This window comes from Poecilia latipinna, unplaced genomic scaffold, assembly GCF_001443285.1.
Source record: "Poecilia latipinna isolate Pla-1442-1.1 unplaced genomic scaffold, P_latipinna-1.0 Scaffold5574, whole genome shotgun sequence".
Classification (NCBI taxonomy): Eukaryota; Metazoa; Chordata; class Actinopteri; order Cyprinodontiformes; family Poeciliidae; genus Poecilia; species Poecilia latipinna.
Genome location: NW_015118190.1, coordinates 1 through 9,780, shown reverse-complemented (window position 1 = coordinate 9,780; position 9,780 = coordinate 1). Strand labels below are relative to the sequence as shown.

Here is a 9,780-nt window from a genome sequence, read left to right as displayed (position 1 = left end):
CCCCGATCCTTTTCCACACTGAAAAAGATTCCCAAATGTCTCTCGCTCTTTATTATAATGCATAACGACAATTTAAACATCTGCACAAAGAAAGTCTTGCAACGACAACAACAACAACAAAAAAATAATCCCGTGCGATCATCTACATAAATTCTACACATGGATTTTTTTAGGAGCTGTGACCATCCAAAACAGTGCCATTTTTAGCCATTTACTGCTGACGTTTACAGAAGCTTCAAATAGCTTCCGTTTCACTCTGGTAGTGATTGGACTGTCCTGTGCCGTGCAGTGAGCTAACGCGCTGACTGTGGAGCACAAGCCCGACATTCTTCACTTCAATGGAGGAACAGCCCAAAGATCGGGCACAAGACAGGCAGCACCATCACAACGGAGAGGACCGGAGCTCCATTCAGCGCACGGCGTGTCTGAAACATGATCAGAGCCAGTTCCAGTGCCAGCATCAGGAAACGCAGGCGAAGAAAACAGGTTGGGCCATCCGGAAAAGTTGGCTAATGTCAGCGAGCCGACTAGCATTTGCTAACTAACGTGATTGGGGCTTAGGCTGCTAGCTAGCGGTTTGGCGTTAACACGAATTACAGGAAAAGCTGTTAAGTAGCTCGACCGTCGGGTACATTTATACGAGAGCCCCGAAGTTGTGTTAGCAGGCTTGCTAGCTGACGTAGCGTGACAGTTATTGCTGCTGTAGGTGGTTTTGACACATCGGGGATTGACCTTGTACACCGGTTTCACCACCCAGTTTTCTTTTCACTAATATAACCAGAGGGATTGATAAACTACCCCTCCTGGTTCCGCTGTGTTCTCAATTCCCCGGCGGCCTTTCAAATGAGCCAAAGTTTGATGTGTTTGACTCCAGCATGTTCGCATCCAGCTTAGGAAACAACACCGGCTCCGCTGGAATTTTCTCTGCTGCCATTTCCTGTCGGCCATGTTAGAATATCAGCGCGAGCTAACGCCACACTTACCCGGCTAGCTGGAGAACGGTGTAAAAGTACGAGGCTTTTCCCCCCCACCTCATTTGAAACTCTTTTACCTTATTCTTCTAGCAACTGTTTGGTGGAAATGACATGACGAGCAACTGTTGTGAGCTTACAGGTTGGTCGAAGTTAGCTAGCGTTAGCCGTCTGGCCTGACTGGGCCCTTTGCGTGTTGTTTGGTCAGCATGAAGCCACGCAGCTGAACAGATAGCATCGAAAATACAGTAGCTGACAGCTACTTTTACTTGCATATGTTTACTAAAAAGCAAACAACTGCGTCTGGGGCCGGGTGGTTAGGCTATATACAGAATCCCATGTGTGCAATGCCAACAAACATCAGGGTGGAGAAACACTATATAGTGGGAAGTCCCATGTTGACACAGCAGTTCTCTTGTATCCGTGCAATTCCAAGGCCCAGTCAAGGTTCACCGTTAATCTATATTTATATTTTAAATATAGCTATGGGGTTTACCTTCCTGCACTTGATCTTGAAGTGCATCAAATTTGAAGCTACATAATTAGCTACATTCTATTTCAAATGTAAAAAAAAAAAAAGTTTGACTTTTTATAACTGCAAACCGAACCTTTTTTGAAATCTGTTTCAGATGTATCTTAATTATTGTTTTAGATCATTCTGCTGGATCTAGTTTTCTGTGAATATGGAAATGTTTAATTTATTTTCTTCCCTACAGATTTAATTTAGGTTGCTTTTACCATTGCATAAACACATTGACATTTACTATTCTTTTGGTTCCACGAAAGAATGCGGGTTTTATTCTTTTTATTTTAACACAAAATAAAACCATTTTGTGCTAAAAAAAAAAATCAATGCATATCACGTGCTAAAACCAGAAAGTACCAAATTATTTTTCCTTAGCTTGAGGTGTTTTCGAAAATCTTGGTGATAAATGTAGGAAAATGGCTCAAATCACTTTAAGTTTATATCATTTCAAAAATATGTTTTTATATTCTTCTCAATGTATGATTACTTTAGGGGAAAAACGTAACTTTTTTTGCCTTTTTTTTAAAACAGAAGTTAGCAACCTTCCTGTTGCTGCCAACATAATAAAGACTTTGATAATATTAGTTACAAAATATTAAGTTGTTTTTTATTTGTGTATGGATTTTGAGATTAATCATATGCAAATGTAGGATAAACACCTGATAGTTTTGGTAGTCCTCAATCAACAACATATTCAGTGTGCTTGCTTTGACTCAGGTTACTCATCAACCTTTAAACCATCAGAATGGTGGGAGAAAAAATTCAATATTTTATTGATGTGCCATGATTTTTGTAAATATTCCTTGCTTAGTAACGCACTATTTTTTTATATATTTTTTGCGGCGGACGTTCTGATCCTTGTTGAACCATGTGGCCCTAATGAAAGCTGTCAAAGTGGATTCAGGTTAACACAAAGCAGGTGTAAAATATGTGAACAACTCACCTTTGCACCCCTTAAAAAAGAAAAAAATGGTACAAAATAGAGCTACACTTAAGATGTGTGAGGGTTTTTTTTTACTGCTGTTTTTACTAATTCTTGAGATGGAGTGAAGAAAATGTGACTTTCATAGTATTCTTCTTTCATATCATAATGTTGTCTTCTAATACAAAAACACCCAAAGCTAGAAAGGTAAAGCAGAAATTATCAGTGGCCCATTTCCGTTTAACTGATTTTGTTTTTCCTTGCAGGTAGTAAAAATGTAAACATCACCGACGAGGAGGGGGAGAAAAATCCACACCTGCCCTACACTGTTGGTATGTCCCATTCCTCCAGCAGCAATGATGATAGACACATAAGTAACCCAAATGTGAAGCAGAAAGGGCTGCAGAAGCACTACACCTCTGTTCAGAAAGTGAGCAGCAAATTCTCTGAGCATAAGAAGAATATGGACTTAAAAAATGACAAGGAGAAGGCGCTGGATTTGAGTCATTATGAGATTCAGCCTTCAGACAAGAAAGACTCTGCTTTGCTTCAGAACGGGCTTGTGAATTGTGGCCTCATCACTAACGGCTATTCCAGTAAGGACAATGACGGAAGCGGCTCCGAAGGCGGATACACCACCCCGAAGAAACGAAAGGGCAGATGCGGCAACACCAAGAGTGCCGATAATGTGACGAAAGACAAAGAGAGAGACATGCAGCCACGCCACACTACGCAGGAGCCGGGGGCCTCGAGTGTCGAGACGCCCGAGAAAGGAACAGCGTACAGACTCGACGGCTTCCGGTCCGGCTACAAAGCAGAAGCTCAGACGACGGCTAAACGGGCCGTCGCGTCAGAGACTTCAGTCGCCGAACCTCAGAGGAAAACCTCTGAAGGTAAAGCAGCTAGCACGTTTGGTAAGAAAGCAGAGGAAAAGCACAAGGGCAAGCTTTCCTCACCTTCAAAAGAGGACTCGTGGACTTTGTTCAAGCCCCCTCCTGTATTTCCTGTGGACAATAGCAGTGCTAAAATAGTTCCCAAGATCAGTTATGCAAGCAAAGTAAAAGAGAACCTCAATAAAGTAGCTCAAGGCGGAGGAGAGGCAGCGCCTCCTCCTGTGAGACTGTCCCAGGTCCCCATGTCTGCTATGAAAACTATCACCTCGGCTAGCTTTACTAACGGTCCTGTTCCTGGGAACGGGAACGGCTGCCCGTCCGTGGGCACCTTCTTTGCTCCTGCTGCTAGTTGTGTTCAATCAGCCCCGTCTGTCCCAAGTGGCGAGAATGTAGCATCTTCTTTGGAAAGTAGCTGTAGCTCTACGACGAGTCCCGTAGACGGCGAGGCGAGCGAGCTCAGAAAGTGTACTGTTTTAATCTACCCTTTAAATATGCAACCCGTGCTCCCGAGCGCTCGCCACCTCGACCCACCGGCTGCTCAGACAAATCAGAAAGCCCTAGGGGACATCTTCCAGAACCAGTGGGGGCTCTCGTTCATCAACGAGCCCAACCCGGCTCTCGACGGAGGGAACGGGTTCGTGCCTGCCGAGGACCAGACTTCTGTGACTTCTCACAACGGGAGTCAGGCTGTCCCAGCCAAGGTTGCCCAGCCCCTCTTTGACATTAGCCCATTTCTAGAAGCTGAAGCTTTTTCTCAAGAAGCGGAGAAAAGGACTTGTGCCCCCTGCCAAGTATCCAGTGTTTGCTCTCCTGCTAGCACGGCGAGCGAGGAGGAGACCAAGCTGCAGCCAAGTGTCCAGGAAAAGACGAAAGTGGAGCTGAAGGGAGTGGGTTCTTCTCTGCTGGGCCCCAGTAAAGACAACGGTGCTAAGCCTGCAGTGGGCCAGCAGACAACTGTGCTGTTTGGTTCCTCTAAAGAACAGATCCACCCAAAAGACGTTGGCAGGAGGTCCAGCTGGGGTTCCTTTGACCTTAAAGCTGCCGTCACCTATCACACTAAAGGTAACTTTCACTCTCTGCTCTGGTCAGATACACATTTCATCTAGGGCTGGGTGATATCAACTTACATTTTTATCGCAATATTTTGTGGTAGTATTGTGATAAACTTATACTAGAGAAAAACTTTATTATCCTTTTTCGGTTACTGTATGGCTGTGAATGCAAGGCACAATATTTGTAGCCATACAAACACAAACTCTGTTCATGAAAAATATTTCTCTTTACAAGCTTCTTCAAGATGCTACTTAGTTAAATAAGTAAAATTTATATCACTAAGCTGCACGCAGTAACTACATTTAATTAGCTTTTTGAATTCACAGATATTTATTCATACTCTTGTGGAACAACTATTGATGAAAATAGTAAATATAACATTTCCGATGATGCTGTCAGTTTTGTTATCATCAATAACTGAAATTTATTGCAACAACGATGAACCAAATTCTTCTAAGAAATTTATCATGATAAACAATATGTCCTCCCATAGTCTCACCCCTTAGCTGTAAAGTGAGTCTTCATTTGATGACTTTTTTTTTTTTGCAATCAAATGTTTTTATTTTAGTTGTTTTACATCCACAACATGTACAATATGGTATATTTACAATGGGTAGAATAAGACATAGAAATGGAAAAAGTAGTGTGCCCCCTCCCCATGGCGACCCCCTACCCTGTTCATTTGATGACTCTTAAAAAGTCTTTAAGATGATCATGGTTTCTGTATGGAGAACTAAGAAATGTGGTTGTAGTAATTTCTAAGTGAATTGCAAGTCTTAAGAAAGATGAGAGATTTATTAGGATCTCTTAGAATGCACTTGGAAAGAGAAGTCTGTAAATCTATCTCATATTTTGAAAGTGTTTTGATGTATGTCAAATTAATGGTAGTTTTTGAAAAGATTTTTAACTAGATATTAAACATGCTTTTCATTAAGCTCACACTTCTGTGTTAACATTTGTTTTTTCATTGGACTATTTTAATATTCTGATTCCAAATGCAATGTTTTCATTATCTATTAAAACATCTGCATAATTATCAGAACGGAAGGCTTGAGAATATCTGTGCACATTTAATCTGTATGTTTCACTTAGTCAATTGAGTTACTGAAATATTTTCAATTACTTTCTAATTCATTGAAAGGATCTGCACCTGTATTAAAAAAACAGATTTAGTGAAGGTCTGACCTGCAGATGAATTCCCATATAAGTTTTTTTCCTCCCTAAAATATTATTTCAAAATAAGTTAAACCTTTGTATGAGATTGGAAAATGCTCTTACCATTAAATCATTCTGTTATTGAGACGACGGAGCTGTGAGAATATTTTGTTGTAAATGTAGGATGTTTCACTGTGAGAGAGGGAGAGAGGCGTTGGTGTTACACAGCTCCGCAGTTAAACAGGATTTGACCAATGTTTCAAAGCAACGACAATGATTTATTTTTTAACTCTTTAGCTTCTTATTAGTTGTCACCATGGCTACTAATAGCCATGGTGACTTTCACTTTCCAGAGAATGGTGACTTTTAGCTTTTTGAATATGAAACTTAAAAATGACCAACGTTTTGTTATCCAGTCTGTCCCATAATGCACAAAATTGGACTCTTACTTTTTAAATATTTTTAATGATTTAAAAAAAAATTGCAAATGAATCAAATAAGGTAATTTTGCTTTAACATGTTCAGTTTTAACTTTCTACTGATTGCCAACCGGAATGAACGGCCCACATGGATAAGAGCTTCTTAATGGGTACTTTGGTTTTCATCAAAACCTTCCACCCCAAACAGTGTTGTCAGAACGACCGTACATGTGATTGTACTGTTTTATTGCTTGGCTTTTATATTTATAGAAAACTTTTTGGGGCTATGAACTGATGTTCCTTTTCTCCTTGAACAGAAATGGAATCCATTTTCAACTTGCAAAAACAAGGTAAGGGAACCGTTTTTCTATCCTCACTTTTTTTTTATTTTTTATTTTATTATTATTTTTTTATTGCTACAGAAAACACTTCAGTGGATGAATAGCTGTATAGCATCACATGATGGTGATCTGACTTGTTATATCTCAACAGTAATCCTAATCAAAACCCCTGTTGAAGTGATGAGTGTAATCTATATCCTGCTGGTGAATGGCTCTGTAGTCGAGCCAGCTGGCAGCGCAGACTTGCAATACCAAATGTTTTCAATGTTATTGGCAGTTTCAAAAACAATGATTGTAAAATGTATTTACATTATGATCATTTGTATGATTCTGTTGTTGTTCCGTTCCTGACTGTCTGCCTCTTCTCTGCTGTAGATCCAAAAAGAATAGTGTTTTATGATGAGACCAAGGATGGACCTGATCAGTGAGGTAGATCATCTCCAGTGCTTACTGTCTTCTCCTCTGGGTGCTGCAGTTATCTACCTTGGAAAAAGTAAAAAAACAACAAAAAAAAAAAAAAAAAAAAAAAAAAAACACACACACACAAAAAAACAAATCCTGTCGGATAAAAGTGACAACTGTGAAAACACTGATAGCTAAGCATGATTTTCCTTGGAAACTCGGGTTTATTGAAACTTGTATTTTTTTTTTTCCTTTGGGAGCGCACCAGACAAAACATACACACACATGCAGACACACTCTGGATGGACGTTAAAAAGGAGTTGATCGGTGCCTCTCCAACACGATGAATGGACCTTAACGACTTCTAGCTGTGGTAGTCCTCGTCTCATGGCTTTTAAGGGATAATGTTCGGGAGTTCACAAAGGCAGGTGTCTCGGACCGCACCTCCTTAAGCCTTTATCCTGTCGAACTGTTGGGATGCCTCCGTCGGTTTCTTTCTTCACTCATTCAAATGAGTTCACTGTAGATACGTTGGACGTTCCACACAGATCTGCGCTTGAATTAGTGGTGAAGGAAAGGAGACGATTGTTAAAGAAATGCCTTCTGAGTTGTAGAGTAAAAGGTGTTTTGCAACCCTGTTAAGGCGGCAGTGGACTTTTGTGAGGCTCCATCCGGGAAGGGAGAATCTTGTCTTAAAACTCTATAGAGGAAAAAACTACTCAGAGCCCTGAAATTTTCTATGTACCGCAGTTGTTTTTATGCCGTTTCAGCTGACCTAACACAAGTATTATTTGCATCGCTGTTAGACCCCAGAGCTGAGGTACTGAAGTGCCGAATTTGAAGGAAAACCACGCCCCTTTACGACGTTTGTTCAGTTGGTGTGCTGAAAGGTTTTAACATCGGGTCTCCGTTAAACTGTTTCTGTTGAAGCCTTCATTACATTTCACTTAAGACGGTCATAAATTATCACAAAGTTTCTTTAATTTCAAAATCATGCACACTTTTTTTTTTTTTTTCAGAGTTTAGGAACAAACAAATATTGCTTCTGATTGGCTGTTCTGCTTTATTCAGCTGCAACACTCAGGATATCTCTACAAACATTTCTGTTCAGTTAAAGAAAAATGTTTCATTTTGCATTTGTTTTCCTAGCATGTTTTTTTTTCCACTCAATGACTGTTTTTTTTGTTTTGTTTTTTTCTTTTTTCATTTGCCCCCATGTTTACTGGTATACTTGAGTCCCTTTTCATTGCCACAGAAACACAATAACTCATTTATTGCAACCTCCATCTTAGGACTCAAACTAACTGCTTTGTCAAAAAAAAAAGAAAAATAAAGAAAACTGTGTCAGAACGTTCGAAGGAGGTCTTCAAAGTTTTCACAAGCCGATGTGCAATACCTCCATGGAAATTGAGTTTTGTTGAGCTACAAAATCCTCATCGGAGATGCTTATGTAGCCTGCAGTTTAGTTTTTCAAATCTGTTTCGGTTGCATTTACTCTTTTGTTGCACATTTTGATTCTTCACTTGTAAGGTTTGACTACATCTGGTGATTCTAGGAGATGGAGTTGGTCAGCTGGGACATCTCCGGGAAAGGACGTCACAAAGGAGCTGAGAGTGTGGAAAGTGGGTGGGGGGGTGGGTCCTCTTGTCTAGAAAATCTAATTTGGTTTAATCGTGAATTAATAGCACTTTATGTTAACAAATTACCTTTATCTTGACTAGAGAAAATTTATATGTAACACTAGAAATACTCCTTAAAAGAATGGCTCTGGGCTGTTACTTTTCAGAAAAAAAAAAATAAATATATATATATATAGTTGCTAAATACAGAATTATTAAATATAACTCAGGTAGTGTTGATGAAGCCATGAGTATATTCAATGTTTTCTTTTTCTTTTTTTTCTTTTTTTTGCCAATCGGCCCCGGTCATGTAATGTTCTCATACTGGAAATGCTGAATTGGAGTCCTACTGCTGTCTCATGCGATATTCTGAAAACACACCAAATAACTTACCTTTGACTAAGGATGTCCGTTTCACTTTGGGCTCATGTTGTGGGATTTTATCTGCTTAGAAAGCACATTGCATCTCCGCTCTGTTTTCTTTGGCTGTAACGGTAATCATCTGCTGGTTCATTTCCGCCTCCTGTGTTTTCTTCATACCCTCCTTACAGGCCTGAGTGCTTCTTCCCACCATTTCCTCAGCAGAATGTGGAGTTTAGTGTACAAGTTGGATTCCGATTTTACTTCCATGCACAGATTTATCTTTTTTTTTTCTCAGCCAGGTTTGTTTTTTTTGTTTGTTTTTTTGTGCAGCGTCCGATGTCCATCTTGACTGGGCCTGTATCAAAATGCAACACAGTCGTAAAAGGGTTTCCTGATGTCGTCATAGTGATGTATCAGAAAGTGCTCTCCAGTAGCAGCACTGCCCCTCTCCCACCTGTTGCTGCATACTGTTGGTCAAATAGTAGAAATCTGGGGCTTACACTCACAAGAAATATGTATTTTGTTTTTTTGGGGGGGGTTTTTTGCAAATCTTTCCGGTTGTAAAAAAAATAAAGAAAAGTCAAAATTTACCTTTTTAAATAGGTAGTTTTTAAATGAGAATAGAATTTTTGTTTTTAAATTGAAGACATTCAATTTAGTGGGTGGGTTCTGCCTAAATACCATGCACATACCTGATGTTGCTCTCCTAGTGAGGATGGCTGAATTTACTCTGACAAATAACCAAACAAAAAAAAATTGCAATTGAACTGTGTTTAATCCGGTAGCATTACTTTGTGTGTGTTTATTATTTTTGTAACTCTCCGCTTGCTACAGTTTAGTTTAATCTGACTGCACATAAATCCCTGGGCAAATTAACACAATCAGGTTGACGCTAAATGGTTCAGACTGAAGCTATTAAAAATTGTGCAGATTTTTCTGGGCATAAATGTAGGGTCAGCAGGGTGATGGAAATTGGTTTTACTGTAGTACAATGAATTTACTGCTTTTTGTTTCTTCTTCCTCTTCTCTCCCTCCCCTTTTTTTTTTTTTTTTTTTTTATTCGTTTTTGTTTTGGGGGAAAAACGGGGGTGGTTTTTTTTTTGTCTTCTCACCCAA

At 39.7% G+C, this 9,780-nt stretch overlaps 1 protein-coding gene across 1 annotated transcript; it reads left to right on the top strand.

Moving 5' to 3' along the window:
- Positions 1–7: 7 nt before the first annotated feature.
- LOC106943622 (nuclear fragile X mental retardation-interacting protein 2-like) lies at positions 8–7,324 on the top strand. Its single transcript, XM_015026936.1, has 4 exons — positions 8–486; positions 2,686–4,374; positions 6,257–6,289; positions 6,656–7,324. Exons 1-4 carry the CDS (start codon positions 339–341, stop codon positions 6,706–6,708), a joined length of 1,923 nt encoding a protein of 640 aa, XP_014882422.1. The 5' UTR covers positions 8–338; the 3' UTR covers positions 6,709–7,324.
- The last annotated feature ends 2,456 nt before the right edge of the window (positions 7,325–9,780 follow it).

Excerpts from the sequence above, each read along its gene's own strand:
- LOC106943622 (XM_015026936.1), top strand. The coding sequence starts at position 339 with ATGGAGGAACAGCCCAAAGATCGGGCACAAGACAGGCAGCACCATCAC. Across the intron at positions 487-2,685 it reads AACGCAGGCGAAGAAAACAG|GTAGTAAAAATGTAAACATC; the intron begins GTTGGGCCATCC and ends TTTTCCTTGCAG. Across the intron at positions 6,290-6,655 it reads TTTCAACTTGCAAAAACAAG|ATCCAAAAAGAATAGTGTTT; the intron begins GTAAGGGAACCG and ends TCTCTGCTGTAG.